Consider the following 19,505-nt stretch of genomic DNA (forward strand, 5'->3'; position numbering starts at 1 on the left):
AGGAGACTGTGTTCGTCAGACCTCTAACCATTGACCAACCTGGTATGAGAGACTCTGAGTGTCGCGGGACACTCTCCAGTATAGCTCAGTGGATCGCTGAGGTGCGCAAACCGTCACACCACGGAAAGGTCCAGTGTCTTCGTGACGGCCGGAACTAATGACTCTATGGTTTGACCTGCTCAGCTAAAGGAGGATGGATTGGCCCGATGGTGCGGGCAATGATGTATTGCCCTCGATGAAGTTGTGCACAGCATGTCCGGTTGGAGTCGCAGCGGCATCTAGGTGGGTTTAAATGGTAGTTGGGCAAACTGCCGATGGGTCACGAGCAGCTGTTGGGTGATTGAAATGTGTAGGTTTTAGGAGCTACGGCTTTTAACCAGTCCTTCCTGGCGGGTAGCATGGTTGTCTTTATACGGACATGAGGGTCACCAGGAGAAAACACGCTATCACCTTTACATTCGAATCTTAGAGGATAGTACGACGTTACCCCCACACCACTTCGTATAATGCGGGGAAGAAGCGGAATAAAAACGTTCTGGCCTCACTCGTTGAACTGAAACGCGGGGTCGGAGGTACGTACAAAACTGTGATGCATGTTGGATTTAGAGCTAACTCGGGTAGGGATGACACTGTCTAGGCGGAACAAGGTATATACGGACATAAATAAGGACGAGTTCGAGGGAAATTTACAGTCCGGCATCTCACTAGAGCCTGCTGGTACTTCTAGGCCTGTAGATCATGTGGTGGGAAATTCCTTGGGTGACAGTTGAGTAGGTTTAATGGCGGAGAGGCCTAACTTACCATCTGAAATTCTGCAGCAGTCTATCGGATACGCCAGAAATACTATCTTATTTACCCTACAACCCCCAACCACCTAGTGCAGGCGATCAGCGCCTGAATAGGGTTCACAAAGGGAATCAAACCAATCATGGCAACGGAAGTGGTAAGCATGTATTACATGGCCCTGCGTGCAGCCTAGATTGCCATCTGCTTGATAAAACATGTGAATTAGCTCAGTCGCGAGATCGCATAGTTGGTCGAAAGACCTTCAATAATAATAAATAATCGTTCAGCTGTAGCACCCTTTCAGTGGCTAACTGCCATGCCACCCGAAAGAAGCACGAGGGCTGGGATGCTGCTAGGTTGTCCAAACCTAGACAGAAGAAAATGAGAGACAGAGGTCGGGTTCGAACCACGAACCTTCCGGTCAACAGATTTGCGCTCTAACCACTGAGCCCTCTTGCCCCTTGCACTGCACTGCCCTACAAAGCAGACAAGTACCAGAGGGCCGGTTAAGAGCTGTGAGAACTCAACGACCACCAGGTTATACATCAGCTGAATGGAGCCATGTACAATCGAGGCGGCATTGGGTCCGAATACAGCAAAGATGAAGAGCCCTCAAGGAGTTTCGCTGCGAACCCAAAGTAAATGATACTAAGCCAAACGAGAGAAAAATCAGATGCGTAGTTAGCCGAAGAAACACATCGATAGACAAGGGATAGAGTGATAGAGCGCTATTCGTGACAGGTGAATAGCACCAGGGCCCAGCTGAAACTGGACGAGCACCCGCTAATCATCTAGACGAACCTCTGCATCTCGATCTCCTCTGCGTGGGCTCAAGCGACTTGGCAGAATGCCAATCCTCGTGCTTCCTTCAGGTAACATGCCAGCTAGGCACCGAAAGGGTAGTACAGCTGAACCCAACAGAATAGCTGCCCTGGATCGCGCAAGCCAACTCCTGACTTACTGCATCGCTACAACTCCCTAGCTACCTAAGCACTGTGAATTAAGGTTTTTTTGGACTGTATGTTCGCATAATACATAAAGATGTCCGCTGTAATCACTTCCCCATTTTCGTTCCCGGGTTACTTGAGACACTGCATTAATGCATAGAATTCTTGCGCCGGTTTGGAGTATCACCTGCAGCATCAAACATTTACAAACGTATCAGGGACCGGAATCAAAGACAAACCGTCCTGTATATGCACCATTATCAGCATGCCTACATACTCTCCTATTTTACTGCATACGCACCACATGTGAATTATGGAACACGGGTGTTCCAAAGGACACGCTCTGTAGAATTGCTAAAAAGCAACACAAATGAGCCTAAAAACCTACATCTGCTATGTACGGGAGTTCGGTTGGCACTAGACAGGAAAGATATGCAACCAATCGTATATACAAAACACCTACACAGAGTTCAGCTCTATCGGTGGCCCAGTCAGAACGCTGAGCTTCCATCCGTGCCCATTCCGACTGAAGGAAATGCAGGACACCCCGTATATTGTAATTTGATGCAGCTTTTGTCTGATCTCCCTGCGTTAAATTCGTGTCACATGGGACTTCATATTCAAGGTTTAGGAAACCCAGGTCGGTATCCATCTGGTGACCTTCAGGGCGGCCGGCCATGAGGAACTACGGACGCCCGAGTGTTTTCTTTGATGCCTTAAAACAAACCAGTAGGGCGAGATCACCCCAAGTAAATGTAAATTACTTTCGGGGCTTTTCAAACTTGCAACTTTTTCGTTGAGATATTCTAATCCGTCTGAAGGTTTTAGTGGAACATTGTTCATTGCATTTTTTGACGGAGCGAAATTTCAAGGTTGTCCTCCCACACCGAGTCGCATTTTCTAGCCGGCTTACGAGATAAAGAACGAAATCAAACCTTAGCATCTTGCAACAGTCCATGATGCTAGTTACAAATGATATGACATCCACGAAATATCCATTGCAAATTGCACCTAGAAGAATAGTGATCAACGTCTGCGAGCGTAAAATATCACAAACGAGAAAAACCAGATGAGTTCATTCAGCGTAGTTCGTCACAACACAGCTTATTGGAAAGCTCACCGCACGCTCAGTATAACAATGGAAGATAAAATTTGATGCACTCTGCGGTTTTGAGGACAGTACACACCTCTGTGGATAATCTCCATTCTCTGATATGTACATCTAGCGCGTAGATGCGAAATAAATCCGTGTTAATAAACAATGCAACATCTTTCCCATTCACAGTAGTGACGAAGTTGGCGGTAAATGGGTGCAAACTTTGCCGGCCATTTTGATAACAGCGCGCGCTGTCGCTTACCTTAACTATCTGCCGTATATGCCAGGCCAGTGTTTATGCACGAGGCTGATTATGAGGCCCCAACTATGTACAACAGCTTAATCCGATGGCCAACAACGGCCCATCACACTCGCAACTGTAGGCGTAGTTGCTAATCTCTGTTACTTATAGTAAACACCAAGCCAGTATCCATATGGGCCCATGAATATGAGGCCTCAAAAATACGCAATAGCCTAGCCCAACGGCCAACGATGGTCAGTCATGCATGCACAGGCTGTCTGGCTGTCCACTCAACGCCGGAATATACACAACAATCCCTGGCAATTCGCATGTTTCCGTTGATTAGTTCCATCGGTACAGACGTAATGTGTATTGAATCAAGCTCTCGTTCACAGGATACCGCTTTCCCTTGACGGGGTTACTTGATGGAAGAATGTACAATCAGTTACACCCCATGTACAGGTTCAAAAACATCACTGAAAATACATACTTAAACATTGTTGTTGAAGCAGACTGATCCAGTGTTTAATACATACCGCTGTCCAAAAAGCCTAACCAGTGTCCACATTGAAGCCGGAGTATATCCGTTATATGGGTAATCTTCCAACCTCCTCAATTATCCCCAATGCCGATAACGCGGGATCCGTCTGTACAGTGACGATACGGTAGCAAACCTCGGTGATCATATGCATTATTAGACGCAACGAATTAAGGCTAAAGGAGAGTTTTTTAAGTCAGTTGTACGGTCGACTGGACAGACTTGATCCAAGGATTCAAGGACATCATGCGTCTTCAGACGCTCACCCATGGATATTGCAGTGGCAAAGATCCCGTGATTGAGCGAGAACTTTGTGCCGAATCTCTTTCTTAGGGCAATAAATCCTAACTACACTCCATTTCTGACTCGATATTGACGCACTGTAGCTTGACGGGAACAACAGACCAGTTGGCTTCTCCATAACTTGTGGCCATCCCGTATTCAACGACAGTAAAAATGTCGCCAACTGGAGGCTCTCTTCTGAGAAACCGATTATCAGCTCCCTTGCTCCAGTTTAGTGACTGACTTTTCTGTGATCTTCAGCATCCTATTTTAAATGAAAAATTCTACATCTCAAGCATGCATTTTGAAAGCCGCTTGCTCTTTCAAGCTTCTCCGAAGCTCTCTTCTGTGTTTGGCGCATGTTTTTGGACAAATTCAACGTTCATGACGAAGTATTGCCTTCAAACTTCACCTCCATGACCATGCCTACAATATCAGAATAGATGAGCTACTGAGACCGTCACCTCTGATAAAATCCAACTATCTCTGCTGATCTAGCTGGGGACTGTAAGTTTTATTGCATCTCACAGTTCATGAACAGATATCCCTAATCCACATCAGGACAACATTTATTGTCACAATACCACCATTTCCGCGTTTGTCCCCTGTGTTGCAACTTCATATATATTTACGTTACATCCTGGGCGATCGATAGACAGTTACCCTCCACAATCAGTATACTCAACCCGCCTGGCACGCTTATCCACATTTGTACCAACCGATCGGCCTCTGCAGTCACTACCCGACCCTAAACATCCACCAAATCTACCCGTACCTTGCCAGACCTTCTGTCTCCGACGATGCAAAAGGCTGCACGGCTGACAACCCCACATCGACTTTGTGCCCTCCGTACAAGGACAATCTCAGTTTAATGAGATTCATTTAGAGGAAAGGCTTCGCCCGAACTGATGTTCGCACTTTCCAGCCGCCCCACACATCTGACACTGAAATCATCTAGCCGAACTTGGGCGCGCGTGCATGGTCTACATGTCAGCTCGTTTTGTCTGTGTCTCGTGACGTAATGTATAGGTAGATCACTAATTGCGAATAGCATCTGACGCCAAGGTTGGCACATTTTGTGAATTCATGTATTATATTAACGCTACATTACAGAAATCCGACCTTGTCTCTACTTGGCCCTCCAGAAGTCTTTAGTTTTACACGAAACCGGAGAATAAAATTTGGCTTTGCCATATAGAATCCAGCACAGTGGGCCTCGGAAGCCTGTGCGCCTCCGCATATTTGGCTGCAGAGAGGAACAAATTGGCAGCCATTAGTTAAAAGGGTAACACCAGTGCTGATGCTGCGAGGCACCTGTTTGAGGAATTGGACGATAACTATTGAAGTTGGTGCATGTAGGGGATATCAATTTCAACTTGTTCGTCAGTAAGTAAGGCACCATGCAATCCAGGTACGGCCGGTATTTCTGGAGACCCAATAGTTAGCGGGCACCAGACGCGCGAAATAACGCAATACTAGTCAGTCGTTAGAGATGACGTCGCGTATGCCTGGTCCCACGCGGATACCGGCGATGAGGAAGTTTTATAGAGTGAGTATTGCCTCATATCGATACATCTAGAAACAAGCTAATGGCTTCCTCCCACCAGCAATACTATTCAAGAAGGCCATACGCCTCCTGTAACGATATGTTATAATAAAACGCATAATGAGATTCAGGTTTTCATCTCGTCCAGTTTGGACGACCGATTGTTTCCATGTGAACAGAGTGGACGCGTGTCGGTCGTATTCATCAGCTAGCTTCGTTCATTTGTTCGCGATAAGCAAGCGGGGTTACAACGGACCAGTCGGTTTGGCATTGTGAGCCCGTAATAACATGTTCGTCTTGTGCGTCAGATAACTGCTTACTGCTCGGTTAAACAACAAACAGTGCGTTTATGGAAAAATTTAACCAAGAGTTGCATTCCACTCCTTGAGTTGGGTGAGACTCAATGGCGCTATGATAATGGGCAGCTCATTTTGTACATCTCTGGCAGCAAACTAGCTGGCGAATCCCTGCGAACAGGTTAAGAACGCCTGTTGTTTTGCCATTTGGAATAGGGGCCTCTTTTGCCAGTAAAAAGATCTGAAAACGTAGTTCATAGCAAGCAATGCACCGCGGGAATGGGACGTCATCGTCTTCAGGTCTCAACGTCTACCATGGTACGAGCTACACAAATTTGATGAATATTTCCATCAGTAAAATCAAACATTATAGCTCCTCTCGAAGAGTGGAGGCACAGGGTTCGCCATCCGTCTGGCCGAGCAGAATACACGAGGAAAAATTTAGTCGCACTAGTGTAAATCTCGCACAATTATCGTCTACGAGCACATGCATAAACCCACGAACTATTATAATTACAATCATTGTTTATTTTAAGCGATTTACTTTTTCGGACGTGCCGCGATATACCATTTTACTACGCATTGATTTGCCATAAAAAGCGTCTGTTGGCCCAAAAGATCCCCCACTTAAGCCAACTATGCATACGGAGAAGTTTGAAGAGTACAGTAGACAAAGACGCTATTAACTATGAAGTAGTATTCTAGAGAACAACCGAGTTCCCTAGAGATTGGTTATATTCACCAGATACCAATGAGTCCCATTATGATATGGCATCTGTTTTGACTTTAAAGAAATTTTGGTTAGAAATTGTCCTTTGCTAATTTATCATTACCCATAGCCTCTGTTACTGATATGTTCTAACTGTTTTAACTGTTATTAGCTGTTTGTAAACTGACAACCACCAACGAAAATAAGTTGTACTAGAATATGTTATGTGTACCTGATAAAAATAAATACAATGTAAGAAGAAAACAAGCCAAAAAGTGACTTACGTTTGGGCACAAATGTTGGGAATACCCGTGTGAATCTCCGGAGGCGTGATTCCCTTGATGACGTAAGGTGTATTTCATAGTCGAAAATGAAAATTCTTTTGGTACACCTAACTCACGCAATGACAGGTTGAGTCCGAAATCTTCCATGTTTGCGAGAGAGATCCACTGCGACATTCATCCGGGTCTCTCGCAGACGCAGATGGTTATAAAGTGCTAAGTGTATTGACATCGGATGAAAAGACGGATCGCGTCCAGCATGGCTTGGACATCCCTTCACCGTCATCGAAATCGAGAGCATCACATCAGTAATAAATGTTGGCGGTTAAATGTCATACAGCTATGAGGAAACGTGCTCCATAAATGGAGCTGGGGTGTGTCAAGACCAAGCACGGCGGGGTAACCAGCCCTACGTCCCTCCGGAAAACAGCAGGGAGCAAGGAAACTGCAAGCCGGAATAGCAACGAAGTAAACGCATATTTGCTTTATATCCCATTAAGACGCCATCCCACCCAACCTCACCTGGGAGCCTCACCAGCCATGAACCCAACATACAACGACAACCAAACCTAATTTGAGCAATACGACGAGGATCCGTGGAGAGGCAGATTTCGAAGGTGAACCACACGGACGTCAACCAAGAAGTCGTGGAGTACCCGAATTGCCGATAGCGAAATTCAGCTTGCGTCACTGGGGTGGGCCTCAGTAGGGAAACAAACACTAAGGTTTTTCCATATTTTGTGAGCACATCAAGCTTAAGCAAGATCAGATCGTTACAATTTGAACATGAGCGGTAACAACATGACGGAAAATAAAACTAAGGCATTTAGCTTGGCGCGCAATAATCAAACAGCGAAACGTGAACAAAGAGGAACCATAAAAACGGATCTGATGAGACTGCAGTGTTGCAGTAATCCAGCCGATTAACTTACTTAAAATTGGTCATTGCTGAGGATGCATGACCTTGGACAGCTAGGTTTACGGTCGGGGTCATAAAAGGCGTAGGTGGGGGTTAGGAAGTATAGGAATTCGCGATACGGGTATATGGTCGCTTAACTATCAGAGTCACCGTGTGCATAATGAGAGGGCATAGTAGTGGTAATGCGTCAGCGCAGTTATGGGTCTGGATCTCACAAGCTGGCGTTCTCGTCAAAATAAACACTAAAGGTGAACACGGTATAATAAAAACTCAAAAGAGGGGTAAAGCACACGTGAAGCTTGTTGTGTATAAAGTGCATGAGGCGGCAGCATTCTGAAAAGTCCGACGCCTGAACTCAGCACTGGCAATAGTCATGGGGTGGGTACTTAATTGTTATTGGCTTTTGGGTTCACGATTTCGGCCAATCAGAATTCGCCTCGAGTCATGGATTCACGTATTGATACACGGGGTCGAAGCTTTTCTCCAAGTTTACTGGGTCGGTTTTGTTCTTGTTGTTCAGCTGGTGTTGTTTACCTGGAAGGCATGGACAATCGTCGGAGGAAGGCTATTTCGATTACCACCCGAAATGAGAAAAATTTGGCCTAGTGAAAGTGTGCGCTCTTAGCTTGAAAATCTTCTGACCACGCCCCAGCTGTGTTGGCTGGGTCAAACAGGACATAAATAAGAATTAGGTCTCCCTGGAGGCGACGATACTCCAGGAACGATACTCCAAGGGACGCGTCTCAGCTCACGGATTTACGGCCGGCAACCGTCTGATAGAAGCTTGCTGGACATTCTCAACGAGGATTACGTCCTTCGAGCGTCCTAAGTGGACTACAGGAAGCGGTCTGACGTAGGCTTCGTAGAGTGTTTGTTTTTGCTTGTCCTAGTATGGTGACGTTATTGCAGCCGAATTCGCTACTTCCCGTGTCTTCATTTACAGAGATGAGCGATCAACGCGCTCAACTATAGTTGGTCGCGTCTCCTAGTAGCGAGCTTGTACTCATTGACTCTAGTTGACAGTTTCCTCCGTGTCTCACGTAGTGTCTTAGTCCTTGCATTGAATTTAGTAGGTCACATTTGTCTTCTTCGTTGCTTTATTGGTGCTTTCCGCAGTGTTTTAGTAGGTCTGTACACCACTCTTATATCATGCTTTCATAGTATCTCTGCAGTCATCTCCGAAATGTTCCTGATGCATGGTAGTTTAATTGTTCTGCTTGTAAACTACACTAATTTACAAACCAATTTAGTTTTGCTGGAGACTCACCTGGAACCCAGCTGGATCCCTCGTTTATGTTTTCAAGCAATTGAATGTGCTGCACCAGGCCACCTCATGTTTCAGCTGGTACGGGACGAGATGGCCTTAGTGACTATAGCGCGAATTTACCGACCGGAAGGTCCGTGGTTCGAACCGGGCATCTGGCACTCGACTTCCCCTGTCTAGGCTTGGGCAACCCTGGCATTACCCAGCCCTCGTGCTTCCTCCGACAGGCAGCTAGACACCGGAAGGATGTTACAGGTGAACGATTTGGTGCGATATTCCAGATATCGTGATACATGTATAGACGTGTATAGACTCATAAAGTTGTTGAAACTTCGACAGCTTGATTCCAGGTGAGTCTTCCGCAAAACCAACTCGATTTGCAAACGAGTGTATTTCCCTAACTTCGTGCAATGCGGGTTCAAGTAGAGCATAAGATTGACGGAAACTCGGGAACTGCGTTCATCTGATGGGCCCCAAGAAGGGCGAAACCGGTCGTGGGCTGTCAAAGAATTTTCAACGGCCTTATGAATGCTGTTTTGCTTGTGCTTTTGGTCGTCGAGTTAGCTGAATTGCATTTCCTCAGACATCTGCAGATGAAATTCCCTTTCTTCCATGGGGGTCCTTTCATACTTCTCGACACGATTATGCGCATCCGTTATTGTGAGTCCAATTTTCGTCCTCCGTTGCTTCTCGCAAGCGCCCAGGCCTATGGGTGATTAATGGTTCGTTAGTAGGAGGGATGCGCTACGTGGAGGCATGCGAGTCTCATTCTACCTTCAGGGTTTCCTTCGGCTCAAGTAATGGTATCTCCGGTTTCCCGCGGATTGCAACTGTGAACACACGTCTCTCGGTTCACTCGCTGCAGATGAACAAGTTTTTTTCGAATGCCAATAGTGGATGTGGAGTGATCTCCGTCACGAAGGGACTGGACCTTGCCGTGATGTGACGGTTTGCGCAACTCAGCGATCCACTGAGCTATACTGGGGAGTGTCCCGCGACACTCACAGAGTCTCTCATACCAGGTTGGTCAATGGTTAGAGGTCTGACGAACACAGTCTCCTGGTCCTCCAGGTTGGGGGTTGGAACATGTGGCGACTTGTTCTGTAGAAATGGTAATTCATTTGCATTTCCCGCCAAACACCGCTGCCTTGCGGCTAGGCAGCCTTAGGCTTTTGAGCCAAAGGCTTTGGTTGAGGGCCTTAATCGTCCTACTGTATAGGTGTGGGCGCCCTGACAGTATCCCAGCCCACGTACAACCATGAACTGCACATACACAACCATGATCTCCGTCTAAATACCCTCCAATCGCTTTGCTAGATACGTTGAAAGATCTGATTAGCCACCGGACTTGGTCTTTGGCCGGGTCTGTATCTTCCGATTGGATGTTTGTGCTAGCTAGTTATCATCACCGCTGGCCTAGTTTTTCTTTTTTTAATAAAGAAGGCTTTTTGAAGACAGTTGGCAAGGGTGTCAGCCAGTCCCATATTTTATACAGACTCCCCAAGGTTTCTTTTTATCTCTTGCAGCTTGGCTTGATCCAACTACTCTGGGCTTTGTTGTTCTACAGTCATTGCACCCGGCATAAGTTGCTACGGCAATCGTATTGTTGAAGCTTCTCGCGTCCACTGACCGATTCTTGTGTGATTCTTGCCCAAAATGGAGTGGTTCAGTGGGACAGTGTCGGAGGCAATTCGGGCAGTTCGCAATGAGTCTCGTTTCTTGTTAGTTTTTGTAAAAGGCGCTGATGAATCCTCTGAGCGGATGGATCGGCAGTTCGATGCAGATACAGCAGCAGTTTGTGATGGAGTTGTATGTAAGTTTCTTATTCCACAATTTTTACTTCTGTTTTAATCACGATTTCTTTGATTGCTATGTGTTATTGCTAATATGCCTTCCCTGCACATAATACTTGAGAGAATGGGGGACTATCACAAAATTTTGGCGAACGGTTATCCATCCTTCTAATAAAAAGCCTCGTTAGAACGGCTCGGATTGCACTCTCACTAGAGCATTGTGTTGACAAAGGTTTCGGACTAAATAGAAGGATAAATCTTATTCTCAGCGGCAAACAGAGCAGAAACAAAGGATTGTGGGATTCGTTTAGCTGTAGCACCCTTCCGGTGCCTAGCTGCTATGCCACCCGAAGGAAGCACGAGGGCTGGAATACTGCCAGGTTGCCCAAGCCTAGACAGAGCTAGTCGATTCAAACCACGGATCTTCCGTTCAGTAAATTCACCCTCTAGCCACTTGAGCCATCTCACTATCTCTCTTTTTGGATTGACTGCGATATGTCCCTGGTTACCGTCTACAACAGGGGTCTCTAACCTGGGTGAATATTTAAAAGGTTCAGAAGGTATTTTGAATCGTTTTTGTTCATCCACCCTGAATTCGTTGATTTTTCCGGTTTTGTAAGTTTTTCCCGTAGAGTCCACCACCAGGTAACTATTGACACACCTGATATACTTTGTCTTGGCCGATAAACCTTTGTAAGTCAGGTTTTTCTGTAACCGTAGTTAGTTATCTTACAAACTGGGTATCCCAAGGGTGCGCACGGTACGTAGTTACTCTGTTGCTGACTTGTTTGGAATGAAAATGAGATCGGCCTCAATTATCTCACTGAACTACTACTTATCTTCATTATAATGGTTATTTTTCTTCATTAGATTAAGAGAAATGCTGCCTGTTGAACTGGAAAAAAGGGCGTAGTTATTTTCATTAAATTGGAATAAGTTTGGAACTGATTGAGAAATCGTCGTTCCAGGAGGGCTTGGTAAACAACCGGTAGTAGCGTTTCGCTTTTGACACAGTGAGCGGGTCGCCAAGTTGGCCGAGTTTTATGGAGTAAGAAGCCTTCAGATTAGCGCACTAGATTGCGAACGTCACCTCAGGAACAGAACAGTCCACCCATCCCCTAAGTTCCTCTGGAAAGTCTGTGGACGCATTAGACTTTCAAGCAAAGTTGCCAATAAGACTACGGCTTCGTACACACAGAATTGAGTTCATTTGTTGGTAACATGCGGTGCTCTAATAAAGATTAGGTAAATGCGTGTGATCACCTTTTCTATGTGGGTTTTATTGACTGAATAACAGACTGGTGGCATAAATACCGGCGGTTTTCGTGCAGCGATCAGTACAACCTCGGTGATGAAGTCTCTAGAAAGTGGTACGGCAGCGAAGCATCAGTGCCAACACTGATGTTGCTGTCTTTGATGATGACTAGAAAGTGTCGCTTGTCTTCAGCAAGTTCGAATGGTACCCCCATGTTGTCTGTTGATTTCAAGTACTACATATTTGGTCATTGGGTCTAAAAGAAACCAGAATGAAAGAAGGCTGTGAGGTGGGGCATTAGATTGGAAGAAGTCACAATGGACATTTAGATTCATTGTCAACACTACGAGGGACCTATTGACTTATACTAGTTTGCTCACAATTTTCGTTAGACTGTTACGATGTACCTTCTGAGGCTTCAGAACTGTCGGGAAGGTCCGGATCCTGAAAATAGCATCGGAATGCCCGAGACCCACAGGCGTTTAAACCTCACCAAAATCGCTGTACGGTAGCAAGCATCAGCCAGTGAGCACCCAGTTCAGGAAAGCCAGCTTCCGATTGAACACTCAAGCAGTCAATCGATTCAGCTGCGGCATGCCACGGTAGTACTACCGTCGATGTGCGTTTAGACATTCCATAGAGGCAGCACCGACGATGATAAGTGTTCAGGCATTTCATAGAAGCATGGTTGATGATGGTGGGTGTTCACCAAAATCCGATCAGACAGCGTAGATCAATGTTAACAGTGCCCTTTAAGTACTTCGAGGTCTCTCGTACCTTTCGCACTCTCCAATTCGCATTAATGCTATTGTGTTTCAACACTAAGGTGCTGGAGCGGGGACAGCAGTTAGTTGCAACAGGAACGAATCACTCCATCCAACAGTCTTTGTTCTCCTGGCCATTGGTCTGTTTTTCTGTTGTCGTTTAAGATCTTTGTTTTTTGGCTAACCTCATATCCGACAGTTCACAAAGTACACTTATGAATGTTGGAGTATCTTTTGCATTGCTGTGCTCTGTCTGGCTAAGTCGCCCACCTGTAACCTTTCTATGAGTGACGAACTGTTTCGTGACGTTACCGCCCTTTGTGATATAGCGGTGACCTATTTTCACTGCTGTGCTTTATCAGATAATGTTGTAAGCAGCATTTTTGTCAGTCTGGTGGCCATTCGACCTGGTGTGGCTTGTCTTTTTGACTCCATAGGATTCAGTCAACTTTTATAGTTATTTCGCCCTCCATCGAACAGTTCTTTCCCGGCGCAATTGCTTTGATGGGCCCACAGTGAAGGGAGGTTCCACTTAAGTCGAGTGTCGTTCTTACCAAATCTCATCAGCAGTACATCTTCCTGACCGTGCCGGGTTTTGAGCTCCGAACATCTTACATGAGGTGAGCTTGTTACCATTACTACATCGAAACACTCTGGACGCACCTGAAAACAAACCCGTAATGAATTCAAAGGATCTCTTCCACATTGCGGATTTCAGCGTACATACTCTGTATCAAATTGTGCAACAAGTAGCTCGGCTGAGCTCTTATACTCTATCTCTCCCTTTCGATATGTTGTGTCTCCGAATCACGCATACAAGACCCCAGTTCATCTCAAACCGCTCGGCAAGAACCCTAATTCCTTGCATTTTACTTTTCGTGTGTCTGGTTGTCCTGATGCAGTTGCACGTGGTATTTGCTTGTTGGAATAGTGCTTAGCCCTAGGTCTGAGCACGTTTCACTGGACTGGATTCCAGCCAATAGTTGTTTTTGCGTGGCTAGGTTGTCTTGTTCACTCAAGATCAATGCATCTCAACATGTTGGACGGTGTTTGTTGTGTCAGCGTATGCTCCCACAGACGTTAGCTCTGACGCTGAGGAAGACAGCTTCTATCGAGGTTTGTGACGGTTGCTTCGGTCAGCAAGAAGTGTAGGTATCATGATTCTGGCAGGTGATATGAATACCCAGGTCTGGAATCTCGTCACGATCAGCGTCTCTGCTTAATGTCAGGGATACTCTACCAAGCGATTATGATGCACAGATCCCTGAAACACCGAGCACAGGGTGCTGGCAAGTCGCAAATGTTCGAGAAATTCGCTGAACTCTTGGATGAATGGTTCTTCTGGGCCCTATCAACTGAACATGTGGAGGAGCCATATGAACTTGAGTGGGAGTCCAGGATGTACTTTCATTGCTTCAGTGCAACAAAGCACCTGGCCCAGACAGCTAGCATCCTTGCTCAACTCAGTTGGTGAGATCCTCGTGGCTGGCCTGGCACATTTACCCCAATATACCTGGAGTGAAGACAATATCGACAAGATTTAGCACCTCGAGGACGATTGTCATATTCAGAAAGGGTGAAAGAAAGCGGAAGCCATCTGGGCATCAATGTAGTGGTCAGTGCTTCCAAGATACTCGCTCGTGTTATCTTATACGCGTTAGTCCATCGTCGGGGGTGTCAGGTTCTTGTGAATTAAGCTGGATTTCTCCCTGACCGGGTTGGTTTCGACCGCCTTTTCACTTTGCATTAATCGCTGTAGCTGTACCACTCATTTCGATGATCATCGATGATCATCTTGCTTGATATGAACTATGCTTTTTACTCTAATGACCGTCAGCAGATGTGGCAATGAAGACTATCCTCTCCAAATTCTTGTCTCTTATATGCCTTCACTTGTGGTCACAGCCCCTATCTGGAGAGATAGTTACCGACACATTTGGGTTGGCTAGTAGGCGCTCTCATGCTTGTCAAGTCACGGATTGACATCCCGTGGATGGTCTCCACCCAACACATGGCTAGGCAAAAGGGTCCTGACATATGAACCACATATCTTAACCATTCTAACCTATGGAATGTGGCTGGGTGTAAAATCTAGGCTGCGCTTCGCGCCCTTCGAGGATCAAAACTATTCTATTCAAGTTCTAATCTGAACCTACTGGGTGAAAGGATTTGTTTTCGTCGGTTCTCTTTCAGTTCCTTGATCCATTCCCTTTTTCTTGTCTATGCAGTTGAATTTAGACTGATCCCTAGCACAACCACGTAATATAAATATGTGGTACTAAATTATACCTGTCCACGTTCAGGTTGACCACACTCGACCAAGTGGTAAAGCACTTGGTTACTAAGTGGTCCCCTCCCGGGGCTTTCTGAAGTGCGCATTGTTTGTGATTCATAATAAAGACGGAACAACACCTTTGTAGTTCTTCGTGGCTTCTCCACATATGATGGTTGTATCTTGCAGAATGTAGTCGGCGTTTAAAACCAGGTAATGTTCCCACTAGTCACCTTCCATTACAGTCTTTTCTATACCAGTTTCTAATGTTATGACCTATATACTTCCCTCCTCCATCTTAGGCCTTCGTCTAGAAGCCTCGTCGGAAGCAGCTATGCAGTTCTCAGCGGTGTATGTCCTTCTCTCCGTGCCATGTGTCTACATCATTGCACCATCCGGGAAGGCTGTTGATGTGAAATTGGGTGGTGTCGAAAAGAAAGAGCTGCGTGACTGGATTGCAAAACACACGAAGGATAAGTTTGTGGCATGTAAGTGTTCCTCATTATGTATGTTTTCATGTATTTTCACCTTACTTGCATCAAACTTCGTCGAAAAACTGACAAGACTGTTTTTAACCAGAATAGCCTATCCAAATGGGCTTCTTCCAGGTGAAACTCCCAATTCTGACCATCTTTATTAAGGCTCGTGCGATTTGGGTTAGGTTTACCATTTCTTAAGAAACTGACCGCATCTTCCAACGGGGACCAGTCTCTGAGGCATAAGTTCCTCGCCGTGTGACCCATTCATGTTTGCTTGCTTACCACGGGTGATTGTCTTCAAAGGCCATCGCTCAGGCATACTATTTACAGTGAACATAAAACTTGATAAGTAGCCAGGAATTGTCGTTTAAGGAATCAACCATCCTCGGGAAGCCTCCTTGGATGCGTGCTAGAGGCAACATCAGAGCGGTGTGTACGCATTGTTTTTGTTTTTGTCTTGAGGTGGTTCGCTATTTTCTGACCAGGTTTACTCCGTAGCTGTGCAGGTGTATTGGTGTAGGGGAAGAGGTGGCCCAAGTGGTTAAAGCGCGAATTTACTGACCGGAAGGTCCTGGTTCGAACTCGACCTCTGCCACTCGATTTCCCCTGTCTAGGCCTGGGCGACCTGGCAGTATCTCAGCCCTCGTCCTTCCTCCGGGTGACATGGCAGCTAGGCACCGGAAGGGTGTTACAGCTGAACAATTATTATATTATTATTGATGTAGGTTTAACGCATTTGCGGCTTTCCACCCGCGTTATCGATCCACCAGATACACACGAATCTTCGAAACTACGATTACTTGCAGTGGCTTGTCAAATGTAACCAAGAATTAGACAACGAAGAATAACTGGTAATGATGGTCTGATGCAGCTTTTTTGTTGTTGGAATAGTCTTAATTTCGCTTCAAATAAGTGTGCTGAATCTCTGACTGGTAACAAAGTAGCCGTAATAGACTGGAGTGGTTGATTCCGTTCTTCGGATCAGTATGAACGGATTCATTGGTTTTCCTTTATCAGAAGCTTGTTTGCCTGTTGATCTGCTTATTCCTGATGGGACGCTGTAACCCCTCACCTAGTTACCGTCGATACTTGCGTCGAAAGCAGTTCATACTGGGGACGAATGTCCCCTGTAAAACGTTTCACCTTGCGTTCTGTGAAGGTTTTCCATTTATTGGGATTCAGTTTCATTCTAGACGCTACTTGCATAACACGTTAGGGTAATCGTTCAGCTGTAGCACCCTTTCAGTGCCCAGCTGTCATGCCAACCGAAGGAAGCACGAAGGTTGCGATACTGCCAAGCAGCTTAAGCCTAGACAGGGGAAGTCGAGACGCACAGGTCGGGTTCGAGACCCCGGACACTTCACAGCACAAAAAACTCCGTGTGCTAGTTTCAGTGCCTAACAGTGAAATGCACCACTCGCTACAAAAGTCTCGTTTCTAAAAACAATTGTCCATATTCTGGACAACAGAAACCAATAATTAAGTCCGACTTTGGTCTTGGGGCGGAAATTCCCTCTACAACCGTCTCCGAGAGGCCTTTATGAAGCTTCATCATCATCATCGTCGACAGCATGACATCAGTGTTCAACACCGATGCTTCACTGCCGTATTATGAAGCTTAGAGATCAAAAACATCCAGGCGCTAATGCGTAAATCGATTGCGAAATTTTTTTATTGGCACAGAGTTCATTTTCGATTGTCTTGGTTACTGTCCTCTATGATAGACTGAACCGTGCTGAAATAGTCTTTCAGAAGAGTTGAAACATCAAAAGGTGGCATGTCCAGTGCGTCCCGGAATTACTGGTTTTTCCGTCTCGTTATCGTGGATCCTGATGGTTTAGTTGTAAATAGGCTCTTGAATGAAGTCTTGGTACTGGAAATACGACAACTCCGCGGTGACCGCGGAGAGAAGCTTGGCATACATATTACACCATCACTCTGCCTTTTGAGGCCAAGGGAACGTGGCTATTCCCACCGATTCAGAAGAAATCTCCGCTGACCAGCTGTTGATCAGGAAATCCTATCTAGCATTAGGTCCCCCCAACAAGACCACCACCACCACCACAGGCAATAGTGCTATTTAACTTGCCTTTGTAGGGATCACACATCAAATCACCACTGACGGGGGACGTTGCTGTGGGTTCTTGAGGGGAGAAACCTACCGAGCCATAAAAATCAATCCAGAAAGAAGCACACTAGTGCAGGTCTACGTGATTACATGTCCCTGATGATTCAAGTAGAGGTCTCAGAAAAACCGTTTCGAACGACGTTCGGCAGAGAAGACCATCGGCTATATTGGAGTCATAATCAAGATGTGGTATAGTAACTGAACTGGTTGCGAGATGGCCCAAGTGGTTAGAGCGCAAGTTTACTGACCGGAAGGTCCGTGATTCGAACCCGCCCTCTGCCTTTCGACTCCCCTGTCTAGGCTTGGGCAACCCGGCAGTACCCTAGCCCTCGTGCAACCTTCGAGTGGCATGGCAGTAGGTCACCGAAAGGGTGCTACAGCTGAACGATAGTAACTGAACGGGCCTTTTATCTATAAGATAACGGTTTCCGACGGCCAAACTTTTTCGGGGAGAGGCTTGTCTCAGGCACTGATCTGTCTCCTTTTCATAAAATGAAATAGGATTAACTCATCTTCACAAAGCAAATGACACGCATGTGGAATTCGTGTGGAGCATTCACTTCATATCATTTTCATCAATTTCTCGTGTGTATGCCCTATGAATATTATTCTGAATAGTCTGTGCCAGCTTAGACATGACTTTCCTATTAGAGCTAATAAGTGGTGCTTACCCCTGCCCATACTGGAATTCGAACTTTCAACGGAGTAGGCAACCGTGCTAACACTGCTACCTAGCACATGCAGCATGCATTTGGTTCATCCCGTCTGGACAACCAGACTTATTCTTACTTAGGTAAAGTTCATCCGCCATCAACTGTTTGCCAGACGGCCGGCGTTTGTCCAGGTACTGTTCAGGTCAACTTATTCTCTGTCCTACGATACCCAGCTGTTCACCAACTGCTTCTGGGCCTTGTGGTTAGAACCATTACTCGGCAACTTGAATACGGCACTAACGTATGTCGAATTTCCACCGAAGTTTGTTGAATCCTCAATCTCCTGTCAGTCTGACACTCGCTCACAACGAAAGTGCTGGCAGTAGGTTGGTTCAGCAACGATCTCGCTCATTAACTGAAGGTTCTTCTTCCGAAATAATGCTCCACATACTAATTAACGATAGTTGTGTGCCATTTGCATCAATCAATAAACGTTTCGGTCGACCATTAAGTACCGGTAGTGCCTCAACTCAGTTTTTGGTCTGTTCCCCCCAAACTACCGCTCCAGCAGAACCGTTGGTGCGACGAAAGATACACTGAGTGTGTTGGACGCCAAAAAATCGTGAATAGGGCTTTGCGTTTAAAGTGTATGTAACGATAACATCTTGGAGAATCGAACTGGCAAGCGGCATTAGAATACGATTGGTTGTTGGGTCTATGCTTTGACTAGTCACAGCTCGCCTTGGTGCTGGGCCGACCATCGGCCTGTGGACCAGTCGTGTGGGTGTTAGGCTTATTGATAACTACAGCTGCTAGGTGTGAGCAGCAATGCGCCCAACAGTTTAGCTGTTTTTATCGATCCGCGGAGTGTCCTAAGTTGTCTCTGTATTTGTGAGAATTCGGTTCTACGAATTAACCATTCTTCTGTCCGGGTTTGTGCAATATCTCCCATGATCTGACCGTCGTTCAAAATCTTCTGCAGAGGAAATGAATAGGCAGCTTAGTACACCTGATTCTTTCATACAGGTTCGTTATTTCATTTTGCTCGTGGATAGCGCGCACTTTTCTACTCGCTGACTAGTGGGCGAATGTGAGTGCATGGGAAGCTCTCCAAAAGTATCTCTACAATCAGTGCTGTTTGACTAAGAGTAGAGTGGTTTTAATTGATGGATAACCTCTTTTATTGGGGGTGGACTGATATATATATATATATATATATGTATATATATATATATATATATATTTGCGGGTGTGTG

General features: G+C 45.9%; 2 protein-coding genes across 2 annotated transcripts in view; one reads left to right on the forward strand and one right to left on the reverse strand.

Annotated features, from left to right (window-relative positions):
• Positions 1-8,702, reverse strand: part of T265_10509 (hypothetical protein) — a gene marked incomplete at both ends in the record, with an annotated part of 45,700 nt that extends 36,998 nt beyond the window's left edge. Inside the window, 4 exons of the mRNA XM_009176897.1 lie at positions 2,197-2,418; positions 8,096-8,206; positions 8,402-8,527; positions 8,682-8,702. Coding sequence (XP_009175161.1) covers positions 2,197-2,418; positions 8,096-8,206; positions 8,402-8,527; positions 8,682-8,702 — 480 coding nt within the window. The remainder of the gene's footprint in view (positions 1-2,196; positions 2,419-8,095; positions 8,207-8,401; positions 8,528-8,681) is intronic.
• Positions 1-19,505, forward strand: part of T265_10510 (hypothetical protein) — a gene marked incomplete at both ends in the record, with an annotated part of 35,823 nt that overhangs the window by 7,332 nt on the left and 8,986 nt on the right. Inside the window, 2 exons of the mRNA XM_009176898.1 lie at positions 10,644-10,718; positions 15,292-15,477. Of these exons, the coding sequence (XP_009175162.1) occupies positions 10,644-10,718; positions 15,292-15,477 (261 nt within the window). The remainder of the gene's footprint in view (positions 1-10,643; positions 10,719-15,291; positions 15,478-19,505) is intronic.

The sequence above is a fragment of the Opisthorchis viverrini genome, assembly GCF_000715545.1.
Source record: "Opisthorchis viverrini unplaced genomic scaffold opera_v5_376, whole genome shotgun sequence".
NCBI lineage: Eukaryota > Metazoa > Platyhelminthes > Trematoda > Opisthorchiida > Opisthorchiidae > Opisthorchis > Opisthorchis viverrini.